This window comes from Oncorhynchus mykiss, chromosome 10, assembly GCF_057628025.1.
Source record: "Oncorhynchus mykiss isolate SJ-2025 chromosome 10, ASM5762802v1, whole genome shotgun sequence".
In the NCBI taxonomy this organism is placed as follows: Eukaryota; Metazoa; Chordata; class Actinopteri; order Salmoniformes; family Salmonidae; genus Oncorhynchus; species Oncorhynchus mykiss.
Window position 1 is genome coordinate 23,524,215 of NC_143031.1, and position 23,572 is coordinate 23,547,786.

The following is a 23,572-nucleotide window of genomic DNA, read 5'->3' on the forward strand; positions in this document are numbered from 1 at the left end:
CCTGCCCACCTTTTCAGGCCCTTTTATGGAAAGGTGAGACTCTCACGAACACACTCTAGGATGCTCACAAGACTCGCCTGTAGGGACCCTGGTACCAGGTTTTTAAATATTGTTTTGGTGAAAGGATGTATACAGTACTGTGCAAAAGTTTTAGGCAGGTGTGAAAAAATGCTGTAAGTAAGAATTATTTTATTTATCAATTAACAAAATGCAAAGTGAGTGAGCTGAAGAAAAATCTACATCAAATCAATATTTGGTGTGACTACCCTTTGCCTTCAAAAGAGCATCAATTCTTATAGGTACACTTGCACACATTTTTTTTGAAGGAATTCGGCATGTAGGTTGGCCCAAACGTCTTGGAGAACTAACTACAGTTCTTCTGTGGATTTAGGCAGCCTCGGGTGCTCTCTCTTCATGCAAACCCAGACAGACTCGATGATGTTGCGATCAGGGCTCTGTGGGGGCCATACCATCACTTCCAGGACTCCTTGTTCTTCTTTACGCTGAAGATAGTTCTTAATGACTTTAGCTGTATGTTTGGGGTCGTTGTCAAGCTGGAGAATACATTTTGGGCAAATCAGATGCCTCCCTGATGGTATTGTGTGATAAGTATCTACCTGTATTTCTCAGCATTGAGGAGCCCATTAATTCTGACAAAATCCCCAACTCCATTTGCAGAAATGCAGCCCCAAACTTGCATGAAGCCTCCAACATGCTTCAATGTTGCCTTCAGACACTCATTCGTGTACCACTCTCCAGCCCTTCGGAGAAGAAACAGCCTCTGCTACAGCCAAATATTTCACATTTTGGCTTGTAAGTCCAGAGCACCTGCTTCCCCTTTTCTGCACCCCAGTTCCTGTGTTTTTGTGCATCGTTGAGTCGCTTGGACTTGTTTCCATGTTGGAGGTATGGCTTTTTGGCTGCAAGTCTTCCATGAAGGCCACATCTGACCAGACTTCTCCGTACAGTAGATGGGTGTACCAGGGTCCCACTGCTGTTTTCTGACAATTCTGAGCTGATGGCACTGCTGGACATCTTCCGGTTTGCAAAAGGAGGTAAGCATGATGTGTCTCATCTGCTGCAGTAAGCTCCTTGGCCGACCACTGCGTCTACGATCCTCAACGTTGCCCGTTTCTTTGTGCTGCTTCAAAAGAGTTTGGACAGCGCATCTGGAAGAGACCTTGCTGATACAGTACAACTACCTTGTCTTGTTGCTGTGCTCAGTCTTGCCATGGTGTATGACTTTTGAAAGTAAACTGCCTTCAGCAACCTCACCTTGTTAGCTGAGTTTGGCTGTTCCTCACCCAGTTTTATTCCTCCTACACAGCTGTTTCAGTTAATGATTTCTGTTTCAACCTACATATTGAATTTGAATTTATACCTGTTTGGTGTAATTGTTTAATCATACACCTGACTATATGCCTACAAAATCCCTGACTTTGCAAGTGTACCTACAATAATTGATGCTGTTTTGAAGGCAAAGGGTAGTCAAACCAAATATGGATTTGAATTAGATTTTTCTTCTGTTCACTCACTTTGCATTTATTTAATTGATAAATATAATCATTCTTACTTTACAGCATTTTTTCACACCTGCCTAAAACTTTTGCACAGTACTGTATATGGAAGTAGCTTAGTACCTAAAAAGAAAAGTGGTTAAATATGTCAAAAATAAATGCATTTTCTGACCTTTCTTATCTCAGATATAGGACAGGCACCTCAAAACAAACTTCCTTCTAGATTTTTTGGTGGACAGTTTTTCCATGTGTGACCCTGTTATTCAATGTGTTTCTATGGGCAACTGGCAGTAAGACCAAATTCAATGTTTAATCAAATAATAAAGGGGTCCTAGCATTCAAAATAGAGTATCTAATTGATTCCTTGTATGACCATCCTGAAATAATTCCATATGTTAGCTTAGTAGAACCCCCCCCCCCCCCCCCCCCTCAAACACAGATTGTGGAATGCACATTTCTTGCTTGTTACTCATTCTACCTGCTGGGGCAATATAAGGTGTGCGAATACGACCAACCCGCTCTTTAAAATCTCACTAACCCTCATTGTGTCCAGGCGATGATGGGCCTGCTGAAGCACAACGTGATCATGCTCAGTGAGGGGAATTTGACTGTGCTGTCGGAACGCACCCGTGACCCCGCCCTGTCTGTCAAGAAGAAGGCCCTGCAGTGCCTCATGGATCTCCTCACTGTGAGTAGCTAGCTCTGTCTGTCTGGGTGGCACTGCTCACTGCCTCTCCTTCTACTACCCTCTAGTCCAGGGTACTGTTGGGGGTACTTGAGGACTGGAGTTGGGAAACACTGCCCTAGTCTAGTTGAGCTTCTGCCATATTGTTCATGAGCAGATCAACACTTCAATCCTATTCACCTATGGAGTTTCCATGGTCCAGGAAACCAGCTCATAAGGTCTAGGAGCCTTGTAGATCTCTGGTCTGTATAGTCAACTTCAGTCATTCACAAGCACACTCTTTTCTTTCCTCCATATGTTTCTCATATCTCTGTGCCTGGGGCTAACCCTCTATTCAGGCCCACCCAGAGAACAACCTGGTACAGAAGGCGTGGCTGCGGGGCGTGGTGCCGGCCGTGGTGGACGCAGAGAGCTCGGTCCAGGAGAAAGCCCTGGAGTGCCTAGAGCAGACCATCCTCAGCCAGGTGAAGAGCCATGGCTCCTACAGCTACAGGGATGCCCAGCAGACACTGACCTGGAACCTGCTGGGCCTGCTGTGTGACCACTGCCAAGATCTTGGGTAGGTGCACATTTATGCTGCTTTCAGAGACTTCATGTTAATTAAGTGCGTCTGGGGGTGCTATTCAGCCAAAAGTGGTCCGCTAAATGTCCAGAAATAATTTAATTGGACAGAAGTGAGGAACACCTCCCAACAGCCAATATTATACTAAATATGTATGAATCGTATTCAAACAAAAATTTCACCTAAACAATTAACTTCCATAGTGTAAGTGGGGACCAAAAAAAAATGATTAAACCTTTGCTTTCCTCCTCTACAGCCGGTACTTCAGCAGGGCCTTCACGGTGTGGTCCAAGCAGAACAAGTTCACTGCAGCCTTCATCAACAACCTCATCTCTCACACGGAGGCAGAGCATGCGGCCGGGGCGTGGCTGCTGCTCTCCAAAGTGGCCAGCTCCTGCCCCCGACTCGACTACGGAAAGATCTTGGACGCCTGGGACGACCTGGTCAGGTCAGATCAGGCTATTGATAAATATCTTACAGTATTTATTTTTGTAAATAACTGTATCCGGCCCGCTCTCTGGCCTTGTCTTAATACTAAGACAATGCATCCTTTCTTCCTCCGTTTTTTTGTTTCCTTACCTTAGACAACGTGATTGGTGAAAGCAGAGGTTTCACATGGCTTTCACCAGTCCAGTCACTATACAGACTGGTCATTACGTCAAGAAAGGGACGCTGCGTATTTTCAAACAGCCCATCTCCTGTGCTTGTCAAATATTTTACTGAATGTTTTATTTTCTAGGTCAAAGAACGTCACAGTGGCAACATCCTGCCATATCCTATGCGTGATCGGGGACATTGGCGAGCATCTGAACGAAGACACCAAGAGCAGGATTGTCGGTGGGTGTCCAAGTTGCTTTGAATTGGATGACACAGGATGAGCTGTCAAGATGGCTCCTTCCAAGACATAAAATTAACACCTACCAAATGTTTCTAGAGTTAGCTATAGCTAAGAATGTGTATTTCACCAGCCACGTGGTTTCGTATCTGCTAATCGTACAAAGAAATATGCATCCTATATCTGACCTCAAGCAGCAGAGGAGAGGAGCCGTGCATACTGAGTGCTGAATGATTTAGTTTTGGAGGTGCTGCGCACAAGCATAAAAGTTTGTCTAATTTACTCAAGTTTACAAATTGAGACTTTGTCCTCGTGTTTCTTGGCTATTTACATTGTTTTGTTCACACGCTTGGTTGTTTTTCAATGTTAGTTTGAGTCTGCTGCTTCAGTGAAGAGATGCCCTAGTCAGAACCCAAATCTCTCATATGACTGGAGTGGCCATGTTACTATGGTAACAACCTGTTCTTAAAGGGGCAGCTGAATATTTTGTCACTGTTATTTTGGTTAAAATGGAATGAAATTTAGCAATATACCGCATTAATTCTTACTATTACATTTTGGCTGGTAAAGAAATCTGAGTGACTGGTAGATTTATTTTATTTAAAATAAAAAAATGTAGGCCCTGGTTCCCTCCCCTCTATTGTAGGAGTTTTTTTTGATTGGCAGAAATTCTGTGCCCTTGACTATAACTAGGGTCCAGATTTATTCCTGGTCGCATCATGTGGTCTGGAAATAGCCCTGACCCTAGCTATCCTTAATTCTTGTTTGTGAATCTAACTTATTTTATATTTTTTAATGGCAGAGGACATTATTACCTGGCTGAAGAGCTTTGAAATGCCTCTGGAGGTGATCAGTGCCAGTGTGGAGACTCTGTGTCGACTGGGCAAGGCAGAGGCAGTCAGTGACACACAGGTAGTTTTTGTGTGCGAGCCACAAATATTCAAATAAATCCCAGTAACTCACTTCCCAACTTTTTAATGTGGACTGTGTTCGCTAACCAGAATTTAAATTATGCTTTGCAGACATTCCTTAACCAACACTGTGGAGAACTAGTCTCGGTCTGTGAGGCGTATCTTTCCGGCGTCATCCTGAATGAAAACGGAGCACAGAATTTGAATGAGGATTTGGTGGTGAGAGAAATGAACATATTAACAGAATCACTCATTGACCGGTCCTTTGAATACTATTGCAAAGCAAGTGTAAACTGGATCTTTTGTGAATTAATTGGGCTTCATTGAGGTCATCTTGCCCATCCATCTAACTACTCAATTTTTTTTCCTCCGGCCAGGTAAAGCACCTGTACACACTAGGCGTGGCGTCGCTGCATTGTCCCTCCAAAGTGGGCAAGCGCATTGTGCTCCTGGTCCAGTCTGTCCTCACCTCCAGTGTGGAACAACAGTCAGGTATTTTAATACATTATTCAGAGAATATTAGAATGTTATGGAGCCCTTAAGTGCTACAGGAAGGAAAAACCTTTTTGTAAAATCAGCTGTTCAGTATCTTTGGTCACATTCAATTCATCAGTCTTATGCATTGTTCTTCTGGTCCATTCACAGCTATGTCAAATGTTTTTTTTCTACTATACATGTTTTGTGTGTTTCGTGTTCTAACAGAGGGGTCAGAGGAACTGGCCTGCTCCCAGCCTCTGTCTCAGTTTAAGGCTTCCTCCATGCCCAGCAGTGTCCGGGCTCATGCTGTCATCACTCTAGGTATGACCTCACCTCAGACCACCTTCCTGGAAATGAATGTATTTTTGGCTGAGACACTGTCCAGAAACAACCCCTAGCCCCTACACCATTGTGCTATAGATATATGGTAGTGGAGTTGGGGCCTGAGTGCACACACACAATGTTTTTAGAATTGTATAACTGCCTTAATTTTGCTGGACCCCAGGAAGAGTAGCATACCATAAGCACTCTGCTCCAAAAATTACTGGATCGCGAACTCTCCACCCCTCCTGTCTCCCTCCAGGTAAGCTGTGCCTGCAGCACGAGGAGCTGACCCGCAAATACCTGCCGGCGTTCGCCCGCGAACTGGAATTGTGCAGCGAGTTGGCGGTGCGTAGCAACGTGGTTGTGGTTATGTGTGACCTGTGCGTGCGCTACACCAACATGGTTGACCGCTACGTTCCCAACGTGTCGGCCTGTCTCCGCGATAAGGAGCCGCTCATCCGCAAGCAGACCCTCACCATGCTCACTAACCTGCTGCAGGTAGGACTCAGAAACAATACAGTGCCCTCTGCTGTACCGGTTGTGGCCAGAGGACAATAAACTGACAGAAAATTAAGTGTTACTATGGCTTGATTGATTTAAAATGTATCAATCTTCTTAAACGACTATGCCCTCTTAAGTGTTATTCTCAGTCGCTGTAATCCTGGAATTATATATACTTGTTTTTCCTGAATTCAGCTTGCTAAAGCCACAATGTAAATGTTTTTTCCAATAAACCTGTCACTGTCAGGAGGAGGATAAAGAATTGTTTCTGTTGCTGTTTGTAGGAAGAGTTTGTCAAATGGAAGGGCTCGCTGTTCTTCCGTTTCATTGCAGTGCTGGTGGATTCTGACCCTACCATTGCTAGGTAAGTGGTGATCATTATGTACACTGTCACCAGTTCCAATGCACTCAATACAAAAGGCAAAAAATTAACATAACTGAGGGAACTAGTAAATTAATCAGTTATTTCCATTCCAGTCTTTGTGAGTACTGCCTGGTTCACCTCCTGCTCAAGAAGAACCCAGTGATGTTCTCACAGCACTTCATTGAGTGCATCTTCCACTTCAACTCCTATGAGAAACACAAGACCTACAACAAATTCCCTCAAGCGGCCAGGTACAATTATGCTCCTATTTTTGGCTAAAAGTAGTTTTATATTAGCTACCAATTGCTTTCTGAACTCAGCAAAAAAAAGAAACGTCCTCTCAATTAACTGTTTATTTTCAGCAAACTTAACGTGTAAATATTTTTAGGAACATAACAGGATTCAACAACTGAGACACAAACTGAACAAGTTCCACAGAAGTGACTAACAGAAATGGAATAATGTGTCCCTCAACAAAGTTGGTCAAAATCAAAAGTAACAGTCAGTATCTGGTGTGGCCACCAGCTGCTTTAAGTACTGCAGTGCATTTCCTCCTCATGGACTGCACCATATTTGCCAGTTCTTGCTGTGAGATGTTACCCAACTCTTCCACCAAGGCACCTGCAAGTTCCTGGACATTTCTGGGAGGAATGGCCCTAGCCCTCACCCTCTGATCCAACAGGTCCCAGACGTGTTAATGGGATTGAAATCCGTGCTCTTCGCTGGCCATGACAGAACACTGACATTCCTGTCTTGCAGGAAATCACGCATAGAACGAGCAGTATGGCTGGTGGCATTGTCACGCTGGAGGGTCATGTAAGGATGAGCTGGCAGGAAGGATACCACATGAGGGAGGAGGATGTCTTCCCTGTAAAGCACAGCGTTGAGATTGCCTGCAATGACATCAAGCTCAGTCCGATGATTCTGTGACATACCGCCCCAGACCATGACGGACCCTCCACCTCCGAACTGATCCCGTTCCAGAGAACAGGCCTCGGTGTAACGCTCATTCCTTCGGCGATAAACGCGAATCCGACCATCTCCCCTGGTGAGACAAAACCACGACTCGTCAGTGAAAGCACTTTTTGCCAGTCCTGTCTGGTCCAGCGATGGTGGGTTTGTGCCCATAGGTGACGTTGTTGCCGGTGATGTCTGGTGAGGACCTGCCTTACAACAGGCCTACAAGCCCTCAGTCCAGCCTCTGTTCACAATAGGCTGAGAATCTGAGCACTGATGGAGAGATTGTGCGTTCCTGGTGTAACTCGGGCAGTTGTTGCCATCCTTTTCCTGTCCCGCAGGTGTGATGTTCGGATGTACCGATCCTGTGCCAGTGTTACACGTGGTCTGCCACTGCGAGGACGATCAGCTGTCCATCCTGTCTCCCTGTAGCGCTGTCTTAGGCATCTCTGTACGGACATTGCAATTTATTGCCCTTGGCATCTTTCTTTTGGTGTTTTTCAGTCAGTAGAAAGGCCTCTTTAGTGTCCTTGCCTACTGTCTGTAAGCTGTTAGTGTCTTAACGACCGTTCCACAGGTGCATGTTCATTTAATTGTTTATGGTTCACTGAACAGGCATGGGAAACTGTTTAAACCCTTTACAATGAAGATCTTTTTTTTTGCTGAGTTTACAAGGATGATGAGGACTATTCTAATTTGGTGATTCTGAACTTGCACTCTGAGATATTGCTGATCAGCTATTCCGATGGTGAGATGGTCACAATATATTTTCACAGTAAAAAAATTCTAATCCGTGGATGAGTAGTATGGGATTTGTTCTTTGCTGTTGTAGTGTAATTGTGAACTAGCTAGACTTTTGAACCGGCAATTCTATTTGAGCAATTGTGCGAATTGGAAATGTGTGCCATGTGTTACAATGGACTTAAGGGTGTCATTCTATTCGATAGCAATTATGTAGTTTGCCAGTCCCTAGTCAATGACAGGTTGGGAAACACTAGTAAATGTATGTTTGTCCCCCAGTGAGAAGGCTAAGTTCTCCCTTAAAGGAGCCCAGAACAAAGAGAGGAGGTTCACGATTTATAGGTTCCTGCTGGTGCACTTCACAGACGCCCAGCGCTTTAACATCACCATCAAGATCAGCCAGAACATCCTCGGTAAGCGCTCCAAGAAAACGGCTACATTGAAATGACATGTACTCTTCAAATATGTATTGGTGAGTGCTTTTCGAATGTATGCACCTTTTGTCTCTCACACCTGCTCTTTCGCTGTCTCTCTGCCTCCACCCCATTCCCTTCAGCGTGCTTCGTGGACGGGGAGCTGCCTCTGGACGGTGACGGGGCGGCAGTGCTGGCTGAGACATTTGGTATCCTCAGCCTCAAGGAGATCAAGCTGTCGGCACTGAGCGAAGCGGCGGGGGCTGGTGGTGACGAGCCGCAGGAGGATGAGCAGATGGCCATGGCCAAGGCCGTCATGCAGGTGGCTCAGAAGAAGGTGGTCTCACAGGTATGTTGAGCTTTGAATAATGGTGGCGGTAGTAGTAATAATAAATTATGACAATTTTAGTATAATGAAAAGGGGTGCCAGGACTTGGATTTGGTTGCAATTTAAGCTTTCTTTAATTATTTTACATGCAACACGTCTTAATAGGACACACAATGTTGTATTCTAAAACAAGTAGTAGTAATGAAAGTATTACTATTTAGCAGTCATTTATATCCAAAGTGACTTACAATAAACATGTATTTGTCCAGCACTACTTAAACCAACAAATGTTGTGTTCCAAGCCACTAGAGGGGGCCAACGGCTAACTAACAAACCTCTGTTCATCCATCCACCCACAGGTCCAGAAGAAAGTGTTCATCGAGAGCATGATTCCCATCATCATTAATCTTAAGAGCATGCTGGAACAGAAGCGCTCGCCAGTCCTGAAGGACCTCATGGGCTACCTCCAGGTAAGGCAGAGAGGGAACACGGCCATCGTCATCCATTGTCAAGCATAATGTATGATAGCGAAATTAGAAAAATGTAAAATATATTAAAACAACCTAGAAATTTTGAAAATACATTAAAAGCAAGAACTTAGGACTGAGCATGGTTTGCAGTTCAAAATGTATCCCATAACAATGTTTCTATCCACCAGGATAGTGAATACAGTGGAGTAGGGCTCTTCTGATTCCAACGCTACATTGGAGTCATTCAATGTTCCTTTTGATTAGCTGAGGTGATTTGGTCAAGTTTGAAACACTTATTTGGAAACATTTTCTTTGTTTTTCAAAACAGTTTTGGAAACCTTGAACACTCAACTTAATAATTATCCAAAAATAACTTTGCAAATACAGATTTCCAGAGTTTTTTTTTTTTGTCAAACACCACTTTGAGCCAATGTTTTGTGTTCTCGGTGGAGTTTCCATTAGCTCAGGAAGTGTCATAGTTCAGGTAAATGTGCAACTAGGGATGTTAATCGGTAAGCTACTGAAAAGACACATGACTGGTCATGCTTATTCATCTATAGGTTAATTAGCATAATTGAGTGGAATTAAATGCGTGTATTTTGGGTAGTCGTCATGCATCTTATTTATCACGCATACAGAGCCTAGTTTGAGGAGCGGAATAGCTTATTGCTGCTGGTCACAGGGCAAGAGCAGCTCCTCAAAAAGCTGGTACTGGAGCGACATGTTCTTTTATAAGCCCAGTCATTACGCAACAAATAACGTGGAATTGCATTTAGAATTGTTAACTGTTTTGATGGCCATGATTTTAAAGAGCTACAATTTTCTTCTTTCAACTCGAAGTTAAAGCACGCCTCCCATTCGAGTGCATAGGCGATAGTCAATGGTAGGCATGCTATCAGTGCATCACCCATCACTTTGCAATGTGAATTTGAGGCAGTATCATTGTTTGAAACCTGAACATTTTACTTTACTTCAAACAATCAGTATAGGAAAAACATGCCCAACCACTATTGCCTCTGAATGCGACGCTAACCCCAAAAGTTTGCAGCAAACATTGAAAGGAGCTGACACAGGAGTCTGCCTGTGCTAGCAGTTAGCAAGCATGCAAACACAGGCCACCGAGGAGAGTACCATCTGTAGCTCTTCAACTTCAGAGAGGGACTCTGGTGCAGTACCTAACAATTTGCTCCCGCCTACCATAAAGCCATGGTGAAGCAGAGGCCGGTCACAGGGCTGTTGTAAACTAGAGAAGACAGACATTGGCTTTCATAACAAGTTTCTTTCATTGTCCAGAAGCTAAAGGCACAATCGTAGTTATATTAGCAACCCATCCTAGTTGTTTCTAACGGATTTTCATCTGTCACATATGGAACCGCTCGCATTAAGTGCGCTGTTTTGACCAGTGTTTTTCCGCTAATTGCAGTTGCGTGTTCAATAATAGCTTTTCGACTTTAAGATGATAGGCTTTCTATTGTTCCATCTTGATGAAAAACATCCCACCCGTGTATGTATGCATGCATAGTATTTCCTGTTGATCACGTCATTTTACTGTTTGGAAACAATTTTGTTGACCGGTTAATGAGGGTCTGTTAGTCCTCAGCCAAATTTACTAAAATGTGCATCCTTATATGCAACGCAAAACACCTCGTGGAAAACTGTGTTAAAGAAGCCCACAGTAAGTGGATCTTCTGTATTTGTAAAATTTATTTTGGGTGTGGATATGAAGTTTCTGAAGTTTCCAAAAGCATATTGCACACTGATTATTAAGGGTTAGACAGGGTGTCGGGGCTGTTGGCACATTGGCTGTGCTGTAATGAAACCCAATGGCTCTTGGGTCTCAAGCTAGTCTGATCCTAGATCTGTTCCTAAGGCCAACTCCTAAGGGGATATAACACTTCTCCCTGCTGTCTAGCTGACCATGCAGGACTACCGCAGTGAGGTGAAGGAGTTCTTTGCAGCGGACGAGCAGCTGGCGGTAGAAATGGAGTACAACCTGAAGATGTATGAGAAGGAGATGGAAGCCCAGATGGCCCACTGCTCCCTGGGAGGGGATGCTGCCTCTGGGGGCACGCCGGTGAGCACTAGGCCTAGTAATGGAGGGAGGTCTTGTCTTTTTTAGATAGGTGTACTTTCTTACAGCCATTACTCTTTGCTGCGAACAGCCTGAATAGCAATCCATCAGGAGCCCTGCTGGCAATGAAGTAATTGCCCCTTGATGCCTAACTTCCACTTAAGTCAATCTCACTTGCATTGATGTCAGTAGGTGAAAATTCTATTTAAGTGGAAATTAATTCTAAAAGTTACTATATCTGGCTGTAAAATAGAGAATATGAAGAAATGTCTGACTCAATGTCAATTGTCTAAATGTCTACAGGCTACATCCCATACATACTCTCATAATTGTCCCCCTCCCTGTCTCTCAGATCCTGGGCTCCCCTGCCCCTGCCCCTGCCCACAGGCTCCTCCAAACGGGCTTTGCCACGCCCCAGCCCGTCGGCCCCAGCCACCTGCTCACCCAAAGACTTTCCCAGTCAGACAGGTACAGCTCTTAGCTGCATATAAGCACAATGTTTTCATACCTACCTACTAGGATTTCTGTTAGGAAAATTGTTATTTATCGAAGATCGAACCCCAGGCTGTAGTGATGACGCAACACTGCAATGCAGTGCCTTAGACCGCTGCGCCACTCGGGAGGCGCATTTGATTATGTTTTTGATGGAATGTTGGGAGTGCTGCAGAGATGCGTCTCTCCAACAGCACCCTTGAGAGGCGCGCTGAGAATAGACGAGCTAAATATTTTGCCATATGAATGACATCTCTCTTTACTATAGGCATACTACAGGGTTTCCGTTAGGAAATTGTGGAGCTGGACATTTTGACCAGCAACATTTTCAATTACCGGACATTTGATAAATGTACCTGATCCATATGCATTGGGTGCGTAACCTGATTAGGGTGTTCTATTCTAAATCACATTTAGAATATGGTCATTGATATTACTAGAACATGCAAGTTGTGGATGCAACGATGTGCGGTCCTTTCCGAATTCTGTTGTGTGCTTTGAACATGTTATAACTGTCCACATTTACTTTTCCTCAGCCAACAAGACCAGTAACAAACAGCAAAATCACTAGCCTATGTCAATCTACTATAGTTTAAAAGTTTAAGTTTATGAGAAAGACATGGCCTATTCCAAACAGACTCTGGACTCTGAGACGATGGATCCCAAATTCATACAACGAGTAGGCCTAGGCTACATGAGTCTGATGCAACAGCTCAAAATGTTTAGTTGATTAACTATTTCTTCACATTATAAGCGCAGCAGGCTACGCGTGAATGTTCATTCCATAATGCAAAAGGGCACTGCACATGCTAGTGGTTTCATGTGACCAATGAAATGATCTGTTAAAAATTTAGAAAGGGAGGTGATCTAATGGGCTACCTTGAAGCAAGGTAAGACATGCGTCATGTGTACTAAAATGTTCAGGTTTCAAACAATTAAGTATATGTTTTCAAAATGCATACTGACTTCGGCTCATTGCAAAGTGCTGTGTGACGCGCTGATAAAGCCTGCCTTCCGTTGCCTTTTGATGCCGTGTTCAAAACAACTGGGAACGCAGTTGGGAACTGACTTCCAACTTCAGTGCGTTCAAGACAACTGGCGGGGAAAAACAAGCAAAAAACATCCAACTCGGGCCTCTTTCTAGATCTCCGACCTGAAGATCACTGAAGTCATTATTTGACCTCGATTTTTCATAGTTCACAATTGTCTTGAAACTCTTGCACTGTCAGACAGATTTTACACTCAAAGGCTCCATCTGTGAAAGACTGCTGTTACTGCCTAACGCAAACCCTGGCATACTCTAACTTTTTCATTTTACTTAAATTAAAAAGGCCTCCATCTTTGCAATCAACAGTAGCCCAAAGCGCGCCTCTCTCGCACGCTCTCTCCTCACCAGTAGGGGCAGGCACGTAAGGCAGCATGCAACAGTCGGGGTGCATGATTTATTTTGTTGGCCAAAAGCCAGCAATTACCGGCTAACGGAAACCCTGCTACCTACCTATACTGTACATTCAGTGCATTTGGAAACTATTCAGACCTTGACTTATTCCATGTTTTGCAACGGTAGCCTTATTCTACATTGTATTAAATTCCATTTTTCCCTCATCAATCTACATAATACCCCATAATGACAAAACGAGAACAGGTTTTAAGAATTATTTTGCAAATGTGTTAAATTATTTACGTAAGTATTCAGACCCTTTGCTATGAGACTCAAAATTGAGCTCAGGTGCATCCTGTTTCCATTGATCATCCTTGAGATGTTTCTACAACTTGATTGGAGTAAATTCAATAGATTGGACATGATTTGGAAAGGCACACACCTGTCTATATAAGGTCCAACAGTTGACAGTGCATGTCAGCGCAAATCCAAGCCATGAGGTCGAAGGAATTTTCCGTAGAGCTCCAAGACAGGATTGTGGCGAGGCACAGATCTGGGGAATGGTAGCGAAAAGTGGTCTGGAACCACCAAGTCACTTCCCAGAGCTGGCCGCCCGGCCGAACTGAGCAATCAAGGGATAAGGGCCTTGGTCAAGAAGGTGACCAGGAACCTGTTGGTCTCTTTGACAGAGCTTCAGAGTTCCTTTTGTGGAGATGGTCGTTTTTCTGGAAGATTCTCCCATCTCTGAAGCACTCCCTTAATCAGGCCTTTATGGTAGTGGCCAGACGAAAGCCACTCTTCAGTAAGACACATGACAGCCCAGTTGGAGTTTGCCAAAAGGCACCTCAGACCATGAGAAACGATTTTTCTGGTCTGATGAAACCAAGATTGAACACTCTGGCCTGAATGCCAAGCATCACGTCTGGAGGAAACCTGGCACCATCCCCATGGTAAAAGCATGGTGGCAGCATCATGCTGTGGGTATGTTTTTCAGTGTCAGGGACTGGGACTGGGAGACTAGTCAGGATCAAGGAAAAGATGAGTGGAGCAAAGTACAGAAATCCTTGATGAAAACCTGTTCCAGAGCTCTCAGGACCCCAGACTTGGGCGAAGGTTCACCTTCCAACAAGATAATGACCCTAAGCACACAGTCGGGAATGGAGGAGTGGCTTCGGAACAAGTCTCTGAATGTCCTTCAGTGGCCTAGCCAGAGCCCGGACTTGAACCCAATCTAACATCTCTAGAGAGACTTTGAAATAGCTGTGCAGCGACGCTCCCTATCCAACCTGACAGCGCGTGAGAGGATCTACGGAGAAGAATGGGAGGAACTCACCAAATACAGGTGTGCCAAGCTTGTAACGTCATACCCAAGAAAGCTCAAGGCTGTAATCGCTGCCAAAGGTGCTTAAACAAAGTACTGAGTACTTATGTAACTGTAATTTCAGTTTAATTTTAATACATTTGCTAATAATTTCTAAACCTATTTTTTTTTTTTTGTGTGTGTTGTGTAGATTTCCTGGGGGAGGGCGGGGCAATTTAATCCATTTTAGAACAAGGCTGTAACGTAACAAAATGTGGAAAAGGAGAAGTTCTGAATACTTTCCGAATGCACTGTACCTACCTACCGCCTTAAGTCTACTTATACTTGGTGTGAAAATATTACACCCATTTTACGTCACCTTGAATCCTCTGTACTACAAGGTGGGGTGGACACATTCCAGTCCCAGATTGAGCAATCTCAAATGGCGCTATTAAATGCCTAATAATCTTCGGTCCAATGCAGCCTTTTTATTTATTTATATATATATATATATATATATATAGATAGATCGATCATTTCTGGGTAACAATTTAAGTACATTACTGTGATGTTTTTCAACCATTTTAATTGAAAACAAAATAGATTTTTAGCAAAGAGCAATTTCTTAAGCAAGAGTTTAGCTAGTAAGAGTCTAAGTGGGGAGGGGAAACATGAACTAGCTGTTATTGGCAGAGGTTTGGAACTCTTATTTGTTAATTAACTAATTTACTACCTGATGATGTCACTAGGCAGGCCAAAACTCCATCCCACCAAAACAGGCAGAAACTTCAGGTGATTTCAAAATCATAATTTTCACAGTATTATGCCAGACTCCTAGTCTGGAAATGTGTATGTAAAACTGTATATAAAACACATGTTTTTGACTGCACTGCGCCTTTTGATCTGGCACTAGACACATTACTCCCATTGTCACTTCAGCTACACCTACAACAACATTCTATTACAACCACCACCATGGGCACACCTGGCTGCTATGTGGAATGGGAGAGTGTAATTAAGCTTGTATCTCTGGGTGTTGTGCTCGAACCCCAGGCGTCAGCCAGCGAAGCAGAGGAGCGGGCCACACAGGAGCTGGGTCATGGTGACCGGCGACAGAAACTTCACACCTCTGGATGGATCAGGTATGGCCGCCTTTCATGACCACACCGCTGACTAGATGGAAATAGCCAACTCCGACTTGATGTGATTCCATTTTTGATAGATTTCTTTCCTTTTTCTTGTGTTCCACTATTACAGTGAAGCCGAAAGGAGGCGTCTGCGATCGAGCTATAAGCACCCCGCAGGGTAAGTTGGACAAACCCGGATCTGAATCCTCCTCCTTCAGGAGTCAGACACCCTCCCGCATGCCAAGTGTATAGGCTGTGTGCATGTCCCAAGAGCAGCTAACATTGAATGAGGAGTATCATGTGGAACTGCATGGATCACACTGCTCTAGACATTCAATCTCTATATGCATTGATCATTCAGTGGTTACCATCCATTGTGCCCAATAATGCTGATCCTGCTAGAGTTCCCTCATTGGAGAGCTTTGTACTTGGGGTCTTAAGAAACCTTGTGGTTGGGGAAGGAGCCTTCTGAATATCACTGTGGGTAGTGTTTTCAGGTACTGTCAATAATTTACTGACTCAATGAAAGCTTCTTCATGTAGAGCAAAAATACCTGCTTTTGGGCCACAAGTCGATGGCTGGCAGCCCCATGATAAACCCCAACACAAAAAACCGTTGTCCCGAGGTGGTCATTTCCCACTCACTGAAGTCATTCATCAATTGGCAAAGCTGGACATTCTACCATCTTCTTAAAATCTGTTTTTAAAACTAACCTTAACCATACTGCTAACCTTATGCCAAACCCTACACTTAACCCTAACCTCAAAAGGGAACTACACCACTTTTCAACCTCATTTTCATTGTATCCAATGAAATACCAGTGTCAACTTATGTAAAATGTGATTTTGATACACTATTAGATTGGCAGTGACGTGGGGAAAAATAAAATACCCTCCTTTGGGCTAGAAACCCGTTGCAGGCTTTGAAAATCATTGTTTCTTTTAACTTTTAATCCTACCCTGTGTCACAGGATAATTTTCTTACAACCTTAACTTTTTTTAATTTTTTTACCACAGATCATTGTAATGTACTGTTTTCACACACTATATGACCAAAGTATGCCAGATAGTGAAGCGTGATTCTTCACTTCAGAGAACGCATTTCCACTGCTCTAGAGTCCAATGGCAGCTAGCTTTACACCACTTCAGCCGATGCTTGGCATTGCGCATGGTGATATTAGGCTTATGTGCGGCTGCTCGGCCATAGAAACCCATTTCATGAAGCTCCCGACAAACAGTTATTGTGCTGAATTTGCTTTCAGGGGCAGATTGGAACTCTGTAGTGAGCGTTGCAACCGAGAACAGACTATTTTTATAAGCTATGTGAATCAGCACTTGGCGGTCTCCTTCTGTGAGCTTGTGTGGCCTGCCATTTCGCGGCTGAGCCGTTGTTGCTCCTAGACATTTCCACTTCACAATATCAGCACTTACAGTTGACTGGGGCAGCTCTAGCAGGGCAGAAATATGACAAACGGACTTGTTGGAAAGGTGGCATCCTATGACTGTGCCGCGTTGAAAGTCATTGAGCTCTTCAGTAAGGCCATTCCACTGCCAATGTTTGTCTATGTAGATTGCATGACTGTGTGCTCTATTTTATACACCTGTCAGCAACGGGTGTGGCTGAAATAGCCGAATCCACATACACTACATATACAAAAGTATGTAGACACTGGTTTGGTGCTGAAGATGGGGTTGAAAAGTGGTGGAATTGCCCTTTAACCAAACTACTAACCTTATGCTTTACATTAAATATCAACAATTTAATTGCCCAACATAATATCCCTATTACATGTTCCTCAGGTAACATAAATGAAGTTACATTCGGGGAAGGAGTTAGCGCCATCTTCAGTGACCGGAGAACAGGTATGCAATATTTTGACCTTTTAGACAGATGCCATTTCACCACAAGATGACACTGATGTTTGGTCTGACTAGTTTTTTCTTCTTCATAGGGTCAAAGACTGGAGAAGAAGGACGTGTCCTTCAATTGATCTCACCTGATCAGCAGTAAGTACTTATTTTTTTGATCAAAGTAAGCTTTAAACCATATAATGGTCGGAATGTTTCACCTAATTCATTTCTTGTGTTTTCAGAACTCCAGTGCCAAGGCAATGGAACGTGCAGTCCCCACTCAATCAAAAAAGAACGAGACAAATACATCAGTAGCTATTTCTTCATGTTCTCTTCTGTCTATACTGAACACACTTGATGTCCCATGTAAAATTGTATTGATATTTTCTTTATTTTTGTAAATGAAAATCCAGCACCCATGTCAGAATATTAGAAGTGAGTTTTATTAATCATTAACATACGGTTCAAGAATTCTCAGAGGATTTGTACCAGGCCCGAGATGGGCGTTACATTAGTTTGGTTCAGAAAAATCATGTTCTCAATCAAATAAACGTGTAAACGCTTGAACCTTCACATGATTTCAACGCCAACCTCAAGTATTGGAGAAATTAGAGGCAGATTATCAATACTGGATAGCTGGAACCTCATCAACCTTGGATTGGAGGAAAAGCGTGATTGGCAGTCAGTATTTGGCTTAGCTAGCCCCAACCATAGAACATGTATTGTAATTTCTTTCACTGTGTATTTAAAACTACATATTGCCGGTTTTGAAGAGGGCTGTTTAATTATAAAAATATCTTATTTTCAATGCCTTGGAAGTTGCCAGTGTTTTCTGGCCTTTATGGTAAATGTAGGCGTCATGCTTTAGTGTTTCTCCATCTATTTAATCCGCTAACAAACTTTGTGTATATTTTCTTATTTGTCTTTACTCTACCAAAAAGAATTCCCACTATTTAGGCACTATTGCATAATACATCTCTATTTCTACTCCAATGGAAAAAGTGTAATCCTTTAAAACAATGCTAAAATAAAATAATCTATTTACAGAACGAAGCAGATATGTAAAAATGATTTGGGTGGGAAAATGTTCCATTATTCTTAATGTCATCATTCCTCTCAAACGCCGTTCGTAGAGTATTAAACATGCAATTCAGGTTTTTGTGCATTTTGCAGTATTGTGATTGAGAAATACCTTTAAAATAAAATGTTAAAATGTGTTAGATGGCATAAAGCTGATCTACTGTTGTAATGGCAGAAGGCACTTAAGAGGAATGAGCTTTATCAAAGTACAAATGAAAACCTTAAGTACCTGTTTTGTAAAAAATGTTTTGCATCTGCATTAATTGGTTTCACCTAGCAATTACTCTATCTTGTAATGTTTTGTAACTCTTGGATATAAATTCATTTGGGAAAATGACAAATACAACATCTTAGGTCATTTACTTGAATTTGAAATGCTATGTTTTTTTGCCTGGTGTAGAGAAGATTGTTCAGTGTAAAATGTCCTATGTGCAAACATTAGGCAGATCGTCTCTACCATGACCATGTATTTTTCAAACCATGGGAAGAGTTTCATATTGCCTCCTTGGGGGCACACACACAAACAGTTATCTATATACAATTTTTAACCAACATAAACCCTGTATTACAAATACTCAATGTATTCCCGACATACAGCAACAACAAAAAACTGGACAATATATTCAATATATACAAGATAAACTCAAGCATAGAAGGACACTTAAAGAAGGACACCTAAATCAAGGATATGCAGCACTGATTGTATACAGTATTTCCCAGCTTTTGGCTGGTACTCATTGAAGCCTTTTACTGTCCAAGACACTATCTACAAACAACATTTCACTTTCAATATTAACATGGAAATCCCAACCTTAAATAAAATATGTAAGACTGTTCTAGAACCAAACCTTTATGGTAAAACAAGTCATTTAGTGATTTGGTGGGTGGGGGAGGGAGGAGGGTAGGAAAGGTGAAAATTTTACAGCTGAATTCTGAGTGGTTGAAACTTATTTTTCCCACAACCAAATAAAAAAGTATGCTAGTATTTTACAAATATTTAAAAAAGTAAACCTTTATCTATAGGCATTTCAAAATATATTCCATCAAAAATAGTCTGACAAATTTTGCTGATAGAAAAAAAAAAAGTTATATAAATGACAAAGGTTTGAAGCACATGTTTAAAGTAGAAATATGTCATGTTAGATTTTCTTCAGAGCTTAACTAGATGTTTTTCCCCTCCTGGCAGAACATCTTACATAAATGCTTTTCCCCAGCAGATAGTGTTAACCTTATTGAAACATGCTATAACTTTAACATAAAAATCTCCATAATTTAGCAAAAATAAGTTGTTTGGTGATAAAAAGGTCAACAAGCAGGTTTCAATACTTATGTGTCTGTAACGATGGTTAATAGTTCTATATAGATTTGTGAAAACTTGTCACCTTTGGCAAACTTGAATTGTTTCAGACGTGCAGAGAGCTCAAGGCACATACTGTGGCAGCTCACTGGTCATCTCACACTTAGTGAGTTCAGTCCAAAGTATCACACCTTTCCCTTCCATGCCCTTCGTCTTCAGATGACAAATGAAGATTTGTGTCGGAAGTCGCCCTAGAATAAAAAGGGAAGAGCAAGTAAGAAAAAGTTGGACTGCCTTTTTTAAAATATTTCGTTTTTTTCTTTACGCACCTCGTCCTCTGTCCTGACGTAGTCCACTCCGTCTCCTTTCGCTGGGGCTTTGTAACTGTCAGACACAATGGAGACATGATCAGAAGACATTTGTTGTTGCAAAAACACATTTCTAGTAAGAATTGTTCCATGCATGTTATAAAACCAAATGCTGTGAGTTGACCAGGTCAAGTTGTGAAGTCAAGGCTGTTCATAAGGTCTAAATCAGCAAATGTTAAACCTCAATGAGCCATGACCCATTGCCGCGCCGCTCAAGAGGAAGTCTCACTCACTTGTTTCCTGTCTGTTTCTGGCTGACGAAGTAGCCTCGCTTGTACGCACAGCAGATGCCCACTGTTATACACAATAGCACCACCACCACCACCAGCACTCCCAGGATGATCCCGGCAATATTGATGTTATCTGGGGAGAAACAACAGGAAGAATGAAGAATTTATGTTGAGGTATCTTCAACTGGCTCTTTATGAAGGAAATACCGGACTACTGGAATAACATGCTTCAACATGTAGGTTTGGGCGATATACTGTATACTGGGGTATTTAGAAATACCGACAGTGTGATTTTCAATACTGTTTTTAACCCATTGCTTATAACTAAGTTAAGTAAACTATATGAAATATAAGATGTGTCAAATAAATTATATCCAGCTCAGGGCTCCAGCTATGCATTTGGTTTGCTAACTTGCTAATGGTTAGATGTCAAGATCAAGCTTCTTGGTTACAGCAGAGACATTCAATCCCCTCCTGGATCAAGATCCCTGTTGACTAAATTGTTTTGTGCTTGTTTTTATTTATGTCACCCCCTGTGTGTGAAAATTCATTAATACCGTATACCCCAGTATGGTACAGAAACGGTATGAAAATCTAGATACCGCCCAACCCTAGTGTGTTGTGTAACTTGTATACAACTGTGTCAGCTGTCAAACAGACTTACAGACTTCCATCGTCTGCGGTCCACATTCTGAGTGACCCGCGTCGTTCTTTGCTCGGCAGAAGTACTCTCCTGAGTCGTCCTTTCTGACAGCACTGAATTTCTGAAGAGGAAAACCCAACAACAGTATAACCGGTGTCCTTTTGTTCTGGTGTATGTACAGATGCTGTAAAATATATTGGCACCCGTGGCACTTTACAATGGTACAATGGAGTGCAGTGTTCAGAATGTTCAGTTTTTTCTTTTAAAAACTGGTTGACTGGCTATGTTTAACCTGTAGGCACCTGCAAACTCACCACAGTTGAGAAATTACACAGTAAATGCAAATCATTGCCTCCAACCAAATTAATTAGAATTTAGAAAACTGTTGTCCATGCTATTTTTGGACTTTGTAGTGAAACATTTTAGTTTAAATTATTCGTTGTTTTGGTCCTATGCAGTTGTAAATCAAACAAATGCACATGTAAAAACATACAGTTTTTCAAATGTCAACTTATTTTCGAAGAAATAGTAAATCCTGCAAGTGTGCCAATATATTTTACTGCATGTGGTAAAGTGCCAGTTTATAACGAGGTCCAATTGGGATTAGGTGGAACTGTCACCAAAATTAGTTGTGATGAGCTTTGATGTTCAACAGATATCCCTTCAGTTTTCGTATGCTGTCTCCCATCACATTTGAACCCAGGCTAATGATGTCTTGTCATCTAATTCTAGTCCTGTTGATAGTTAGTTGGCTTTTGGTTAGTTGGATACGAAACGCAGATTCATGGCAACGTAAACTGGTGGTCTTCAAGTAAAAGGGGCCGGTGTAGCATGTAATAGGGTGTGACTCCCTGGAAGTATGTCAGTGACAGCCAGGCCAACCTTTAGAGGCTAGTGTGAAGGTTGAGTGGAGAGCCTGGGGGCGAGCCATTGACTGTGTCTGGCTGAGCAGGGGAGAGGGAGTTCAGGAATGTGCCAACGAGGACTGCAAATTCCCCTCATGCCTCAATCCCCTGTGCACCATCAACTGTTTCCCCAAAATATCCACACCTACCCCCACAGCCTCACCCTGCCCTAGAGTCCCCTTCCCTCCCAGTCCTCACACAAAAACACACACTTACCAGGGTTCCAGTTTCGGCGTTGAGCATGTAGGAGGAGTTGAAGAACTTGGGGCTGGTCTTGGGGTCATCGGGGATCTCCTCCTTGTTGCGGAACCACTGGTATTGAGACTTGGGGAAACCTTCATCCTCCACGCAGCGGAGCTCCGCCGCCTTCCCCACAGGCACCGATTTGGGGACAGCACATTTCGGCACCACTGGCTTCACTGTGGACACAAACACATATTCAGCAATGGCAACATTCAGCATCTGAACGTGTCAAATCAGCACAACCCATGATACACATTCGGTTATAGTTACTAGGCCAATGAATGACCTCTGAGAATGGGTACGCGTCTTTTGCCCCGTGCCAAACCCTGTCAACTAAACACACGGCACTTTCCATCTTTAGCGATGCTATTTAGCGGGGATGCAGTTTCAGAGGTTTCCCTATATAGCCCAGAACACGCCTTTGCGGCAGGGACAGGCCAGTCACAACGCATCCTCATACGTGTGCCAAAGAGTTGGCCTGACCTACAAACAAGTTTCAGCTTACAGCATTGAAAGTAGTAACCTCTGAGGCTGTTTGTAGGGACAATGAGTATGTTCATTGTGTTTTGTATGTTATGAAGCATAACTTCCAAAAGCAACAAGGTTTAAGACTAAGAGCAAATATTTTGGCAGTGAAATTATGAGATGCATTAAAGAACTGCATCGCAAATGACTTGGCAAACATGCAATTTCAGCTAGGTAGTGGCAATTCTTCCTTCCCCAAACATGCCATTTCAGTCATAGCCACAGGGTGATGTATCTTTGTGTTGGTGTAAAGTCTTAAATTTGTTCTGGCTTCAATATTATACCACAGTTTACTTTGGTAATACAACTAATACTGTGATTATGGTGCAAAAAGCTAGTGGTGTGTTGAGTAGATGTGAGTTGAAGTGGCTGATATACCTACCTCTTATGACAAGGTTGATCAAAATCTCATCAAAGGTTTTCTGGTCAATTGGGGCGGTGACTTCGCAACGATAACTGGCTGAGTCTGATCTTGTGGCATTGGTTATCACTAATGTTGCAGGCTCTCTGATCCTTGCTCTGCCCTCCAAATCTCCTGCAGGAGAAAAAAAAACACTAAGTTCCCGCTGATTTAATACAGACATAATTGATGAGTATAAAACAGAATGTCATTCCCTTATTAGTCAGAACTGCTGTTTGTAAAGCAGGAATTATTTGTTTCTGTAAGATGATCAGATCTTTTTTTTGTCCCTTTGTGTCACTTTGATATTGATATTAGTGAAGATGACATTGACAAAGCACTCAATTGAGTCTGTTACCTGAGATCTTCTTCTCAAAGTAGACATAACTGGGCTCCCCATCCTTAATTTTCTTCCATTCGATTCTGGGGTCGTTTGTGGAGATGGACTCTATCAAACAGGACAATTCGATAGCTACCAGACGAGAAGAGAGGAAATTAGATGCAAGGCTTTCAAAATGAAGAACCAAAGGATTGATGTTGTTTGGTGGTTGTGGTTCTTTAGTGTCAAGTCAAAG

The 23,572-nt window shown here is 42.6% G+C and overlaps 2 protein-coding genes across 3 annotated transcripts in view; one reads left to right on the forward strand and one right to left on the reverse strand.

Annotated features, from left to right (window-relative positions):
- ncapd3 (non-SMC condensin II complex, subunit D3) overlaps positions 1-18,727 on the forward strand; it is a 33,173-nt gene extending 14,446 nt beyond the window's left edge. Inside the window, exons 15-35 of one of the 2 annotated variants that reach the window (XR_016483623.1) lie at positions 2,071-2,205; positions 2,541-2,761; positions 3,021-3,212; positions 3,504-3,601; positions 4,402-4,511; positions 4,622-4,729; positions 4,888-5,002; positions 5,213-5,308; positions 5,571-5,809; positions 6,097-6,176; positions 6,290-7,881; positions 8,154-8,287; positions 8,431-8,636; positions 8,975-9,085; positions 10,998-11,159; positions 11,509-11,624; positions 15,383-15,471; positions 15,587-15,634; positions 17,256-17,318; positions 17,408-17,462; positions 17,549-18,727. Coding sequence is in view for 1 of the 2 variants with exons in the window: in XM_036989926.2 (XP_036845821.1) it covers positions 2,071-2,205; positions 2,541-2,761; positions 3,021-3,212; positions 3,504-3,601; positions 4,402-4,511; positions 4,622-4,729; positions 4,888-5,002; positions 5,213-5,308; positions 5,571-5,809; positions 6,097-6,176; positions 6,290-6,427; positions 8,154-8,287; positions 8,431-8,636; positions 8,975-9,085; positions 10,998-11,159; positions 11,509-11,624; positions 15,383-15,471; positions 15,587-15,634; positions 17,256-17,318; positions 17,408-17,462; positions 17,549-17,621 (2,589 nt within the window). In the remaining variant the exon portion in view is untranslated. The remainder of the gene's footprint in view (positions 1-2,070; positions 2,206-2,540; positions 2,762-3,020; positions 3,213-3,503; positions 3,602-4,401; positions 4,512-4,621; positions 4,730-4,887; positions 5,003-5,212; positions 5,309-5,570; positions 5,810-6,096; positions 6,177-6,289; positions 7,882-8,153; positions 8,288-8,430; positions 8,637-8,974; positions 9,086-10,997; positions 11,160-11,508; positions 11,625-15,382; positions 15,472-15,586; positions 15,635-17,255; positions 17,319-17,407; positions 17,463-17,548) is intronic. The other variant, XM_036989926.2, reaches the window with a different exon arrangement.
- jam3b (junctional adhesion molecule 3b) overlaps positions 17,731-23,572 on the reverse strand; it is a 50,238-nt gene continuing 44,396 nt past the window's right edge. Inside the window, exons 3-9 of the mRNA XM_021617819.3 lie at positions 23,356-23,469; positions 22,980-23,132; positions 22,046-22,248; positions 20,946-21,045; positions 20,285-20,414; positions 20,013-20,067; positions 17,731-19,934 (exon numbers count right to left, since the gene is read on the reverse strand). Coding sequence (XP_021473494.1) covers positions 19,899-19,934; positions 20,013-20,067; positions 20,285-20,414; positions 20,946-21,045; positions 22,046-22,248; positions 22,980-23,132; positions 23,356-23,469 — 791 coding nt within the window. The 3' untranslated portion in view covers positions 17,731-19,898. The remainder of the gene's footprint in view (positions 19,935-20,012; positions 20,068-20,284; positions 20,415-20,945; positions 21,046-22,045; positions 22,249-22,979; positions 23,133-23,355; positions 23,470-23,572) is intronic.